Source organism: Condylura cristata, unplaced genomic scaffold (genome assembly GCF_000260355.1).
Source record: "Condylura cristata isolate star-nosed mole 26May11 unplaced genomic scaffold, ConCri1.0 scaffold00011, whole genome shotgun sequence".
Taxonomy (NCBI): domain Eukaryota; kingdom Metazoa; phylum Chordata; class Mammalia; order Eulipotyphla; family Talpidae; genus Condylura; species Condylura cristata.
The window spans coordinates 44,333,427-44,349,176 of record NW_004567112.1 but is presented as its reverse complement, the minus strand read 5'-3'; the positions used below and the strand labels follow the sequence as shown (position 1 = coordinate 44,349,176).

Below are 15,750 nucleotides of genomic sequence, written 5' to 3'. Positions count from 1 at the left end.
GCTCTAATATCAAAAGTTTGAAAATGCTAGGTTTAAATACTGGTATTTCCTAGTCTTTAATACATTTAATATTGTGTTTCTCTAAGAAAGAGTCATACCACACAGTTCCCAAGCTTATTTGCCCATGAGTATTTTGTTAGAGGAGAATATAGTGATACAGAACATTGAAGGCAACTGAGGAATCACTGTTAAAACTGATGTTCCCTTTGTGAATTTTATTCTTTCCCACAGATGATTTGGCTGAAAGAATGGGGCCTTTCATCATCAATTCCATTATTCATACAATGACAGTATGTTGAGTCTTTGGGTGCTTTAATAGTAATCATGCCTGACCAGAAAGCATAGCATAGCCTGTCCTCGGTTATTTAAAGTCTGGTTCAACCACTTGCCAGCTACATAATCTAGCACGTTACATTCTCTAAACTGTATTTTACTCATCTATAAAATGTAAGTGGTAACAAAATGAGGAACTTGTGAAGGTCATGGAGCTAATCAGCAGTAGACATAGAATATGACTCTAAAGCTGATGGCGCCACTATTAAGCAATTTATTGTAATGTTTCCTCATAAGTACATCTCACAGAGGATAAGAATATACACTACTTGAAAGATGTGTTTGTTTATATCTTATTGTATTAAGAACATCTGGGCCCTCCCCGGTGGTGCAGCGGGTTAAAGCACTGCACTAAGAAACTAAAGCCACTTCCGCATGAGTTCGATCCCCGCCTGCCCCGGAGGAGATCCACATGGCGTGGCAGACCTCTCCTGACCACCGCTGCTCCCCTCAGCAGTGTACCGCATTGATCTGCCTGTTCTGCTCCCCACTCTGTCTCTGGTGAATCCTCTCACCCTCTGCATCTCTGGCCTGTACCCCAGTTCTGTATAAATAAATAAACCAACCTTAAAAAAAAAGAACATCTAACAGGAGGTCTACCATTAAAAGATATTTAAGAGTACAATAGAGTATTGTTAACTATAGGCACAATGTTGAACAACAGACCCCCAAAACTTATTCGTCAATTTAAAACTTACTCATCTTGTATAACTGAAACTTTCTATGTGGTGATTAGCAATTCCCCATTTCACCTTCCTACGCTCTCTGGTAACTGCTCTGCTATCCTCTACTTCTAAACTACTCTGCTATCCTCTACTTCTAAGACTGACTATTTTAGACACCTCATGTAAGCAGAATCACTGTTTGTCCTTCTGTGACTGTTCTATTCCCTCTGAAATCCTTGGCCTGAGTTTAAGAGATTCTCTTTCTCCTTTCATGAGGTACTGCCACTATGGCACCTTTCTATAACCTGGCATAAAGTCCACAAGGCTCACTCACCATATATTGTAGGATTTTTTTCTTTTTTAAGACTGATTATTTCATAGACAAGTGTCTGGTATAACATAATAGGCACTCAACAAATGGTGGTAACGTTGGTAATTCTAGAGAACTGATACAAATGGAATGACAACAAATTTCACCTTACTAGATTTTTGGATGAAACTGATAATGCTTATACTTGCAGACTTCAGCTGGGAAGACAGAGGCTAAATTATTCAAGCCAGTCCTCTCACTGAGAATGCTAAATAAAATATATCTAAAAACTTTTCCTAACCCCAAAGAGGTAACTAAACTGTTATCAGTACAACTCTGAGGGTAAATAAGAGCCAATGAGTTAAGTGAGCATGGAAAGTGGAGTCTTTCCTGATGGTATTTGCCAATAATTTTATAAGAAGATGGAAGCAAAACAGAAGTTAAAGTTTAGGGGCTCAACAATGTTAAGCATTGTAAGGGTTTTCTCATGCTAAGTTGATACCCAAAGTAATCACCTTAGTCTGCCCAGGATACACTTTGGGGATGGGAGATCCAGACGTGGTCTTTGAAGAAATTGGACCTAAACTGACATATATCCCCATGCTTTCCAGAAGCAAAACAAAAATATTAAGTATCAATTTCTTTGTAAAAACTTCCAAATCCAAGGATACATGATTAAATATAACCAGACATGTAAACACTGAGTCACTATGAATAAGAACAAGAAGTAAAACATCAACAGAAACTTACCTGGACTTTGTTTATCTGAATTACTAGCCATCATGAAATCACTATGCATATTCAGCATATACAGAGAATACAAAGCAGCACAGCAAATTAGGAAAAGTTAAATAGATTTTTTAAAGCTGAGAAATACAATAACTATAATGAAGATTTTAGTATACAGGTTTAACAGTAGATAAGAAAGAAAATGAGGGGGGAAAAAGAAATCACAAAATACCCAGAAAAACTGCAAAGACAGACAGGTAAAAAGGTAAGTATATAGTAAATAGTAATTAACACAGGAGAGACAATAAGATAAGCTTAAAGAATTAGCAGGATTTCCATTCAATTAATAGGAATGCTAAAAGGAGAAAAGCAAGAACACAGAGCTGCAACTGTTGGAATAGACAAGAGAGATTTTGTCCAGAACTAATAAGACACCACCAACAATTTTAACTTCATGGAATTCAACAGAAAGCATAAAGTTAAATTCTATATCACAGTGGAACTTCAGAAAATAAAAGATAAAGAAAAAATTAGCATCATAGAAATGACACTGATAAATAATTTCTAAGAGCAGTAAAAGAAGCAGAAAGTTAATGAGTTATACCTTTACTATTTAAAGAGAAAATTATTTAAACTGCCAAACTTCTATTAGCTGTGAAGAACATCTTGCAAGAATCCAGAATTTTCACCTTACACCTCCTAGAATGGCTACTGTCAAAAGGGCAGGAGGTAACGGGCTAATGAAGATTTGGAGAAGAACATACACTGTTGGTGGAAATATATACTAGTCAAGTCCTTGTGATAAAAACTATGGATATTTATATATAGTCCAACAGCTCCATTTCTGGGTATTTATTCAAAGAATTAAAAAATGGTAATTTAAAAAGATATACACATTTCTTGATCTTTGCAGCACTGTGATGAATACATTTGAAAGCCCCCCCCACAAATCACTCCTACCTGTATTGCTTAATCCAACATCAACTTCAGAGGAACATATTAAAATTAGAAATTATTACTGTAATCACATATATGTAATAAATAATATGTAGAATGAACTTACCATTTCCATTAAAAAACAGATTATGGGTCTTGAAATTATCCTCAGCACTTTCCAAGGTAAGGGTGGTATGAGCTAGTAAATTATACTTTGCACCTCTAATAGAAAGAAGACATATTTTAAGTATTTGGATATGTTTTCTATTAAAAAACTAATTTTATATGCAACAGCAAAAAAACAACCAGGTTTAAAAATGAGCATAGATTTTCTCAGAGAAGATATATAAATAGCAAATTATGTAAAGATCTTCAAGATCACTGAGTCATTAGAAAAATGCAAATCAAAGTTACAATGAGATACCATTCCATACCTATTAGGATCGCTTCAAAAAAAAAAGGGATAAAAACAGAAAACAAGTATTGACAGGATGTGGATAAATTAAAACTTCTGTGCATTGCTGATAGAAATGTAAAATGGTGCAACTGCTAGGAAAATAATATAGTAGTTCCTCAAAAAATATTGTAGAATACAGTATGACCTAGTAACTCCACATCTAGGTATATACCTAAAAGATTTTAAAGCATGTACTCAAGTATATGTGCACCTATGTTAATAGCAGCATTACTCAAAACAGCAAAAAAAGGAGAAGCCCAAGTTTCCATTCAGGGATGAAAGAATAAACAAAATGTGGTATGTATGTACAATAGGATATCATTCATCCTTAAAAGGGAATGAAATTCTGACATGGATTTCAGGCTCATGGATGAGCCTGAAAGACATTATTATTATTTTTGTGTGTATGGTATTCTTGTCTGCTATTGGTCTGAGGATAATGTAGATTTCGTAAAATGTGTCTGGGAGCATTCCCTCTTCCTCAATTTTTTTTGGAAAAGGTTTATGAAGGTATGAAGGATAAGTATTCGCCTTTGAAAGTTTAGTAGAACTTACTAATAAACTGTCTAAATGTGGATTTTTTTTTTTTGAGATTTCTGATTACTATTTTAATTTCCTTGCATGTGGCTAGTCTGTTCAAGTTTCTTATGTCTTCTTCATTCAACCTTGGAAAGTGATATAAATAAAAAAAATGTGTCTAGGGCCCTCCCTGGTGGCGCAGTGGGTTAAAGCACTGCACTGAGAATCTAAAGCCACTTCCGCATGAGTTCGATTCCCGCCTGCCCGGGAGGTGACCACATGGTGTGGCAGACCTCTCCTGACCCGCCCGCTGCTCCCCTCAGCAGTGTACTTCGTCCATCTGCCTGTTCTGCTCCCCACTCTGTCTCTGGTGAAGCCTCTCACCGCCCCTGCACCTCTGGCCTGTACCCCAGTTCTGTATGTATAAATAAATAAATCTTAAAAAAAAAAAAGTGTCTATTTTAAATTTCTGACATACAAATGTAAGGGTATCTATCCCCAAAATACAAAAACACTAACTTGAATGGATATATGCACTCCCATATTCATTGCAGCACTATTAATAATAGCCAAGTTATGGAAACAATTAAGTATTGAAGGACAGAAGAGTGGATTAGGAAGGTGTGGAATATAAAATACTAGGCAGCTATGAAAAATGAAACCTTGCCACTTATGATAACATGGATGACATTGAAGGTGATTATGCAAAGCAAAATAAATCATAAGGAGAAACACAAATGGTACAGGTGGTATCACTCAGATGTGGGACATAGAGAAAACAAATGGTCAGACAAAACCAAACCAAAAACAATTCTTAGAAATCTGACTACAGAATTGTGGTTACCAGTGAGGAACAAAGGTGGGAGAGGGCTCTATGGATTATAGTGGAGGATTATGGGTGTCTAGGTATTGGGTGTGGTGTGGTAACATACATGTAAAGAGATCCTTTGCCTCTGAATCATATACAGTATATAAATCAATGTTATTTTAATTAAAAAAGACATTCCATGAAATGAAGAGTCACAAAAGAACAAATATGGCATGATTTCATTTATACAAGGTACTTAAATTGTCAAATTCCTAGAAATAAAATGGAATGGAGATTGCCAGCAGCTAGTTGGATAGGGAAACAGGTATTACATAATGGGTAGAGCTTCATTTTAGAAAGATGAAAAACTTATGGAGATGGATGGTAATGATTAGCTGCACAACATTGTAAATGTACTTAGTGACATTGAACCACGCAATTAAAAATGTCTAACATGGTAAATTTTGTTATATATACTATAACAATAAAAAATTAAAGACACACGCTTAAATGTTATAGATGAAAAATTATAGTCAATGTAAATTAGTTAGCTTAGCATGTTTATATTTTATCTCAAGAATATTTACAAATTATATGTTTTAACTCTGAAAGCAACATGACTGAAACACAGAGAGCAGGCTAAAAACATGGTTCAACACAAGGTTGGAAAAGATACCCAAGTCTTTAAGAGCTTTGAAAGTATGGGTTTAATTCTAACTGTGATGGAAAATCATTACAGAATGTTAATAAGAAGGGTAATCTGATTCATCTTTATTTCCCAAAGGAAGGAATCAATCTGCTTCTTCTGGCATAACAACTTCAAAGATGGCCCTGCCTGGTGGTGCAATAGGTTAGGACGCAGCACTAAAGCAAGCCACAGCCACTTCAGTGCAAGTTCGAAAGTTGGCCCAGAGGTGATCCACATGGCGCAGCAGACCTCTCTGGTCTTGCCCCCTACTTCCTTCAGCAGTGTATTTCAGTCAACCTGCTTGTTCTGCTCCCCACTGTGTCTCTGGTAGAACTTCTCATCACCCCTGCATATCTGGCCTGTACCCCAGTTCTGTATGCATAAATAAATAAGTCTTAAAAACAAACAACTTCAAGATTTGGGGGGTATATCTATAGGATGAGAATGGAAGACTTTATTACTCATTATGTTTTTTTTTTATTGTAGTCCCCATTACGCTGCTTTTGTTAAAATAATCCTTTGCCAAAAATCTAAAAATTTTGATAATCATGGTACTTTGTGGTGATAAAATGAATTTTATTCAACAACAGTTGTATTTTCTGTGCTAAAAACTTGAAGAGTTCTTTATTTTATCATTTTCCAAAATAGTAAAATCTACATGTTCAAAACACCAAAGACTGTTACAAAAAATAATGAAACAGAAATATAGACTAACTTAGAAGATGTCTGATTGGAATTTCTATTAATTGTGTGCCAGGTGATATTCTCATAAACTGTCTTTTACTAAAACTTTAATAATTAGGCCCTCCCTGGTGGCGCAGCAGGTTAAAGCACAGCACTAAAAAGCTAAAGCCACTTCCACATGAGTTTGATTCCCGCCTGCTCTGGAGGTGACCACATGGCCTGGCAGACCTCTCCAGACCCGCCCGCTGCTCCCCTCAGCAGTGTACTTCGTCGATCTGCCTGTTCTGCTCCCCACTCTGTCTCTGGTGAAGCTTCTCACCGCCCCTAAGCCTCTGGCCTGTACCCCAGTTCTGTATGCACAAATAAATAAATCTTAAAAAAAAAAAAACTTTAGTAATTAGTATATATGCACTACATACATGCTCTTCTTTAATAAATAATGGCATACCCAAAAGATTGTTACTTCTTAGAGAATGATTCTTGGTTTTAATATACAATCATTATAGACGAAAGGTCTAATGTATTTTTTGTTAATGTTTACATAGGAAACTTAAGTTTATTCTCAAAAAACAACAAAAATTCTTAACAAAATACAGCATGAGTAAAATTTCAAGTTTTGTTCTGAATACAATTAGTTTAATATCATCCTCATATGTAGACTTTTGGAAAAGTTCACAAAGTATTATCAAATCTCAATGTTGCCAGAGCTAAGAGGCACTAGCCTCAAGAGTGTGGGCCACTCTTGGCTATTATTCACATATGCTGAATAAGTATGTCTTTCATAATTAGTTCTTACTTTTGCCTAATATAACACAAAAACGTTCTACCAAAGAGTTGAGGAAGTACTGAAGAAAACAAGGGAGAAAAAATTACATTATAATTTTTCCACTCAAACTACTGAGAAATAAGACTCCCTGCTGGCACTGTAGAACAGAATATGTTGTTTTTAGAAATCAATTATTGTCAACAAATATGAATAAGTGATGTAAGAAAATGATGGTAGATGTCTGACATGAAAGCCAGTGTGGCTGGAATGAAGTAAGGGTCAGTGAGACAAATGTTTTAATGGTAGAAGGGTACAGGCAACTGTACACTGCAGTGACTTTTTATGGCATGACAAAGACTTCGCTTGATTCTAAGTGAGATGAAAAGCAATTTGAGAGACATGTTGTGATATGAGTTCTATTGTCAAATAATCCTTCCGGCTGCCATGTACCAAACAGACCAGAGGGATCGTGAGTGAAAATGGAGATGTCAACCAGAGAGCAACTACAAGTGACCAGTCAAGAGCAGATGCAGGCTTGCAATAGGGTGGAAGCTGCTGGGATAGTGAAAAGTGGTTAAGATTTTTTATACAGCTTAAAATTGACCCAATGTGGACAAAGGGTGTAAAAGAGTTATAAACAACCATTCCGAGGTTTTGGGCCTAAACAACTCGAAGAACAGAATTGTAATTAATGAAATTAGGCTGACTGAGAGAAAAATATATACAGGAAATAGATTAATTTTGGACAAGTTAACTTTGAGATTGTTTTAGTTATCTAGAGGGTTAGTAGGGCAGACAGCTGGATATATTAATCTGGAACTAGGAAAAGATGGAGGTTGGAGAATTAAATTTGGGAAGATACCAGTATATAACTGACATTTAATGGACATTAGAAAGTTAAATAAAATTCAGTGACTAGGGCCCTCCCTGGTGGCACAACAGGTTAAAGCACAGCACTAAAAGCTATCATAGCCACTGCAGCACGAGTCTGATACCTGGCCAGGGAGGTGACCCATATAGTATGGCAGACCTTTCCTGTCTTGCCTGCCACTTCCCTCAGCAGTGTATTTCCATCAATCTGCTTGTTCTGCTCCTCACTCTGTCTCTGGTGAATCCTCTCATCCCCCTGCACCTCTGGCCTGTACCCCAGTTCTGTATGTATAAATAAATAAATCTTTAAAAACAAAATCCAATGACCAAATACTGGGTTATAACACTTTATTACTTCAGATTACCTTGAAAAGCAATGAACAAAGGACATAGTAAAGGCATAGTCACTGAGGCAGAAGGAAAGCCTAGGGTAAGTTTAAAAAGTGTTTCAAAGAAAATGATCAATTTTGCTAAACAACATTGAAAGGTCCAAGAAGAACAGTAATATGTGACCTAAGCCTTTGCATTATGTAGATCACTACTGTCCTTGACAAGAGCAGTTTCTGCAGGGCGGGGTAGAGATAATATAATGAAAACTGACTGAAATGATGCAAGAGAGAATAAGAGGAGATGAAGCAGAGGCAGTATTTTTTCCTTTTTTTTTTTTTTCCTAAAGGAAGACTGTGAAGTGGGACAATAAAAATGTGAATTAAGAATATTAGCTTAGGGTCCTGTCTGGTGGCAAGACCAAGTTAAAACAGCACTGCGAGCTGGCCTCAGCCGCTTGGGTGCAAGTTCGATACCCAGCCCCAGAGGTGATCCACATGGTGCGGCAGACCTCTCCTGTCTCAACCACTGCTCCCCTCAGCAATGTACTTCATTGATTTTCCTGTTCTGCTTCCCTACTCTGTCTCTGGGGAACCCTCTCACCACCCGTGCAACTCTGGCCTGTATTCCAGTTCTGTATGCATAAATAAATCTATCTTTGGAAAAAAAAAAAGAATATTATTAGTTTGTGCAACCCAAATGCCCAAAACTAGATGATTGGATCAAGAAGATGTGGTGTATACATGCATATATATGTATACACACACACACACACACACAATGGAATACTATTCAGTAATCATAAAAAGGTAAACACATGCCATTCACAGCAACATGGATGGAGCTGGAAGGGATTATGCTTAGTGAAATAAGTCAGGAGGAAAAATAAAAATATCCAATGATTTCACTTATAGGAGGAATTTAAGAGAACCAAAAAGATGGGGGGGAAGTATATTGCTATTACAATACAAAACACAACAAAACAATACAAAAACAAACAGACAATTATAAACCAGAGAGATCTTACAGGGGAGGAGGACAGAGTGGATTCAGAAGGAAGGAGGGATGTGTGGGACTATGGTGATGACAGGAGGGGGTGGAGGTTAGTAAACACTGCTATAAAAAGAACAATAATATAGGGCCCTCCCTGGTGGCACAGCAGGTAAAAGCACTGCACTAAAAAGCTAAAGCCACTTCCGCATGAGTTCGATCCCCGCCTGCCCTGGAGGTGGCCCACATGGTGCGGCAGACTCTCCTGACCCACCCACTGCTCCCCTCAGAAGTGTACTTTGTAAATGTGCCTGTTCTGCTCCCCACTCTGTCTTTGGTGAAGCCTCTCACCACTCTTGCCCCTCTGGCCTGTACCCCATCTCTGTATGCATAAATTTTTTTTAAAAAGAACAATAATATAAACATATATGTAGAAAAGAAAAAAAAGAATATTTGTTTGTGTTTGTGTGATGTGTAGAAGTGAGGAGCGAGCATGTGCAGAAGCCTACTTTGAGAAGATGGGGTCTAATGCACAGGTATGTGGCCATAGAACCAAATGCAGTTCACAAGGATGGGAAACAATATAAAGAAGATGTAGATGCAGGGAGACTAGCAGGTGTGTATATGTAAATTCTTTTCTGATTGCTTAATAATATCAATGATCTAGAAACAAAATTATCAGCTTTGAATGAGAAGGGGAGAGGAGGTGTTGAGGGTTGCAGAAAAAGAATAACAAAGTGAAATACTGGCCAGAAGAGAGGTAAAGTAAAAGATTATGGAAACTTCGTAGGATTGCTCAGTCATACTGAGAACATGCGTTAGGTTAGTAATCATGAAAATGAGTGAAAGTAGTTGATATGAATATGTTTCTCCAGTTTCTTCATCTATTCCTCATGAGTACAAGTGCAGAGTGCCTAAAAGTAGGATTTAACCGAGGCTGCCATTTCTACAACATGACACCAAAATGAAATGCTAGGAAAAAAATAAAATGGTTAATAGTGGAGCTTAAGCTTAAGCTGAAGTCAGACTAGTGAAGAGAGCAAGCTGAACATGTGGGAGATGGATGATAGAGCACAATATTATGGAGTATTTCGAGGGTTTGCAATGTTTAGTAATAGCTAAATCTAAAATACAATCATGGGGTAGATAACTGACAAAGGTAAAAAGCAAAATCACAAGGGGCAAGGAAGTCATGAAACTGAGCAGTCAAGATATCACACGGGTAGTCCACTGTATTTTTAGTCCATCAAGAAAAACATCTGAAACGGTAGGAGGCATAGAAAGGGAGAAAAAGAGAATGAATAAACTTTATTTTTAGTAATGACGTTGTAACTTAATCTCAGAGACTACTAAAACCATCTGAGTATTCCTTACTTAAAGAATAACATCACTTCAATATATAGTGGAATATAAAGTACTGCTATTTCTGTATCCAAGAAACAGCTCTGTTATAGGCTGTGTACTTGCACTTAGCTCACTGGAGGGACAGAATAGATTAAAATGATGTGATAACCAAAATACATTTAAATGTTTTCTCAAATATTTTGAAATAATTGTGACTGACATATTTTCCTCAACTACTTTAAGGTAAATACGCTAAGACAACTGCCTCTATTTCTAATGAATGACACATCTGAAAACAGTATGAAAAAAGTTATTGATAACCTCCTCTAAGAATGGTTACTTAAGCATGATAAATAAATTATGATGGACCAAATAATAGGAAATGTGGTCATTAAAATGATAATGTGTGGATATAAAACCATAAAATATATAAAAGAAAGCTAAGAGGTATGCTGTTGGACATCAACTTCAGAAAAGTACCTGGAGAATCTAGTAGCAAGGAAAACAAAAACAAAAATAAATGGCTAATTTTCATATCTGGTGTAAGACAGTGGTTTAATTTGATTCTTTTGCATGTGGCTATTCAGTTTTCCCATTACTGTTAATTGAAGAGACTTTCTCCAGTCTATACTCTTGGTTCCTTTCATTGTATATTAACTGTCCATATAAATACGGGCTCACTTCTTGGTTCTCAATTCTATTCCACTGGTCTGTTTGTCTGCTTTTTGTTCAGTACCACAGTGTTTTGATCATAACATGTTTACAGTATAGTTTGAGGTCTGACAGTGTGATACCACCATTTGTCCTCCTTGTTTTCCAGAATTGCTTTGGCTATTCAGGGACTTTCATCATTTCATATGAATTTCAGTAATGCTTGTAAACTTGGATGAAAGACCTGAGACTATAAAATACACAGCAGAAAGGATAGGCAAACATTTCACAACACAGACTTTGGAGACATCTTTGTGAATTTTTTACAACAGCAAGAAAAACAAGAGTGTAGACAACTGGGAGCATAACAAACTAAAAATCTTCCGAAGAGTAAAAGAAACTGTCACAAAAGCAAAATGACATCCTACTGTTTGGGAGAAAGTATTTCCATACCATGCATTTAACAAGGGAATAATAGTTAAGATCTATAGAGAACTTACCTAGCTCCATAAAAAGAAAATAACAGAACCCAAAAAAAAGGAGGAGCTAAATAGTCACTTCTCCAAAGATAGCAGAGTGTCAAAGGGCACATGAAAAAAATCCTCCTCATCATATATCATCAGAGAAATGCACATCAAAACTGCAATAAGATACCTCTTCATACCAATGAGAACAGCCCATCTCAAAAAGGCAGAAGCAGCAAGTGTTGGCAAGGATGTAGAGAAAAAGAAACTCTCCTACACTATGGTGGGAAAACAGTGTGGTGCAATCTCTATGAGAAACAGTATGGAGATGTCTCAAAATATGAAAAATATTTTGCCCAGTGACAGAGAAGTGTATTTTAAGAAGATGTAGAATACAAACTCAATGGAACACTAACTACTCAGCTATTTAAAAAGATGAAATAATGCTTTGGGGGACTAAATGAATGGATGGAGGTGATTATGCTAAACAAATTAAGTCAGAAAGTAAAAGACCAGATAGTTTCTGACTAAAAACAAGTGAAGAAAACATATCAGCAAAGCTACAAGAACAACTCTTAGATTTTGGAAAAAAAAAAAAAACACTGATTACCAAAGGGATTGGGAATGAAGGAAGAAGATAGAGGAAGGCAGAAAAGTGGGACAGGAAATTTGAGTGAGGCATGTGCCCTTTATATGAAGGCTGTAGTTCCAAAACTGTAGGATATGTAAACAAGTGGCAAATCAATAAATTTGAGAAGGAAAAGAATGATTATATAAACACTGGGTAATAATTCCAGAGAAAGTTGAATTCACAGTGTGATAATCTAAAGATCCCCCAAAGATAAGTACTAAAAAGATCTGAAAGAGAAATACTAGTTTAAAATAATAAAAAGCATTTAAAGTGGCTGAACCTTACATAAATCTGTCCTAGATTCTTTTTCAAGTTTTTATTACTTTTGTAACGAAGTAATAAACATGTTGAAACAGATGCATAGTGACCAATAACATTATACTACTACTGCTAGAACTTACTAGTGTAGGGAACACAACTTACTAGTCTTTGAATTCAGTGTACCACATGATGTAACTGATGAATAATCATTTCTAACATGACTAAATGAAAGAGTAAATAAATTATACTCAAAGCTGAGTAATTTCTTAGTTATGTTTAGGTACTGCATCACTTTTCATGCTGCCACACTTCTTAACGCCACTGTTCCTTTTTATAAATAATCCATTTATTCCAGCATGCTTGTTTTCTAACTTCAATCTATTTTAAAATGTAATACAGGGCCCTCCCTGGTGGCACAGCAGGTTAAAGCCCAGCACTAAGGAGCTTAAACCACTTCCGCATGAGTTCAATCCCCGACTGCCCCGGAGGTGACCACATGGCGCGGCAGACCCCTCCTGGGCAGACCCCTCCTGACCAGCCCGCTGCTCCCCTCAGCAGTGTCCTTCATCGATCTTCCTGTTCTGCTCCCCACTCTGTCCCAGGTGAAACCTCTCACCCTCCGCATCTCTGGCCTGTACCCCAGTTCTGTATGAATAAATAAATAAATCTTTTTTAAAAATGTAATACAGTAGCTTATTTTTTTAATATAACTTTTTGCCAAGTAATCATTCTCAACTTTACCTCTGTTTTCATGAGATGGTTGGTTAAAATAATGTATATTTACACAATGGAATATAATGTAGTAAGTAGTTCTCAAGGAATTTAACAGTTAATTCAGTTATTGGAAGCACTGGGAAATTCTAGCTTAAGGAATTTCAGTAAGCTAAATTCTGCAAATAAAATGAATAAATGAATCACACCAGGAAGCATGCTAAAAATTACCAAAAATGTTCAGTCTTCTTTTAGATCAAACAATATGATGATATTTCAAGTTACTTCATTTAAAAACTATGACTAATTACAATGCCTTTGCTTCCAAAACCAACAATGATCTCACTTCTAAAACATTCTTGTCAGGAAAACATTTTCGTACTAAAACATTACACTCATTCCTTACAGCCAACTCTAATACTAAATTCCAAAAAGCTTAATCAGTTACATTTCTTTTTATCAAATAAGTAAATTATTATGCAGTTTTTGTGAAGCTATCCAACTATGCTATAAAAAAATGACTACTTTAAATGGTAATCTGAAAAACTACACTTTTGTCAGAAAGAATTCATATGACATATATGATATATATGACATATACTGCCCAAATTTGATCTTTTATGCCTGATCTGGTTAAAACCAGAAACTATATTAAGAATCTTCTCAGCGAACTAGATTGCTATTAAAGAAACAAAATTGATCCATTCGTGCATTCTAATTACTAATGCTATTCTCAAACTCCTATCATGGTACTGAAATGGTTAATTACGGAAGTATCATGTCTAAGCTATGAGTTTAATCTACTAGACTCTGGATTCACACTAAGAGATCAACAGAATGCCAGTACTAGAACACAACTTGGTGAAATGTAAAAGGTTTTACTCTTTTGACCAACTTCAATGATATAAATAAGTAAGTAGTATTAAGTTTCCTAAGAATATTCATTAAAAAAGTTAGTTATTTGAATTCAGGTATAAACCAAGTAGGATGACAAGTATATAAACCAAGTAGGAGAACAACTTCAATACAAGTATGCCAATTCCTATTAAAAAAATCTTCATACCTATAATGATATTCTCATTTCTCTAGACTTTGAAGAAGATACAGATTAAATAAAAGCTCAATCTTGTATCTTGTATATTTATCTTCTCTACGAAATTACAGTGGTTTTAAATTTTGTGACATATATCTATACTTTATAATCCTAACTTAAGCTTCTAAACTGCAATGCTTTAGCATGAGTTTGGAAAAAAAAATAATTCAGAAAAAGCACTTGTATGGGAATAGTAAAAATAGCAACAATAACAGGAGAGCAACATTTTATTAAATGTTTTCTATATTGTAAGTTCATAAATTATCTTTTTGAATTTCACAGTGACCCTATGAATAGGATTTTACATTATTATTATTTCCATTTTACAGAAGGGAAGAAAAATAAGGAGTAAAGTAATCTGTTCTTGGTCAAATAAATAATAAACAACAAAATAAAAAAAATAAGTATTCATTGCCTAACAATGAGATTTTAGGTCATTTTCAAGCTCCACTCATTGTTTTTAAATGCTTTAAAGGTATATAAATCCATAAAACTTCCTAAGGCTTCCAAGGAGCCTTCTAAAAATAAACGATTGTCTAAACATCCTTACTTTTCATATAAAAGAGCTGAGGCCCATGGAATAAGTAATTTGTTGAAGGTATGTCAGGTATTCAGATAAGAAGCACTACTAGTCCTGCCTTTTTTAAATAAGGAACTTTTCTGCTTAAAGTTTTAAAATGCCCGAACTTGGTGATTATCTCTAAGGTTTCTTTAAATTCTAAAATGTGTATTTCAGCAAGGATATGGAGAAAAAGGAGGGGTGATGAGAATGTAGACTAATCCAATTTCTATGGATAGCAGCATGGAGATTTCTCAAAAGATTAAAAATGGATCTAGCACCTGACCCAGCAATTCCACACTCAGGTATCTACCAGAAAAACATAAATACATGAATTAGAGTTTGCTCTTCCATGTTCACTGCAGCACCATTTACAACAGCCAAACTATATAAGCAACTTAAGTGCCAAAAACAGGGTAGTGGATCAAGAATATGTGTATATATATACAAAAGAATACTACTCAGAGATCAAAAAAGATAAACTAATGTCATTTGCAGCAATATGGATAGAGCTGGATTGGATTATACTAAGTGAAGTAAGTTAGAAGAAGAAAGACAAATACTGCTGGATAGGGTTATTTAGATGTGGAATATAGAGAAAGCAGACAAAGGGTCAGATAAAGCCAAAATTAAAATAAATCTTTAAAAAATAAACAAACATAAACCAACATTGTCTCAAATAAGTAATAATAAACAAATAAAATGTATGTTTAAAACAAAACTGTAATTATTCATGTGATCGTCAAAAAGAAATTGTTCTACTATGTTTTGGTTAAATTGAAGCAATTTCCAGCAAATAATTTCAATCTAGAAAAGTTTGAGTGTTAAAATTAAAGAAGAAAATAAAAAAGAGGATCCTTTCCTTTTTTTTTTTTTAAAGATTTATTTATTTATGCATACAGAACTGGGGGGTACAGGCCAGAGATGGGGGGGGATGAGAGGATTCATCAGAGA

At 35.5% G+C, this 15,750-nt stretch overlaps 1 protein-coding gene across 1 annotated transcript in view; it reads right to left on the bottom strand.

The window, feature by feature from the left end:
• RTKN2 (rhotekin 2) overlaps positions 1-15,750 on the bottom strand; it is a 66,418-nt gene that overhangs the window by 22,862 nt on the left and 27,806 nt on the right. Inside the window, exon 7 of the mRNA XM_004681075.2 lies at positions 3,101-3,195. Coding sequence (XP_004681132.1) covers positions 3,101-3,195 — 95 coding nt within the window. The remainder of the gene's footprint in view (positions 1-3,100; positions 3,196-15,750) is intronic.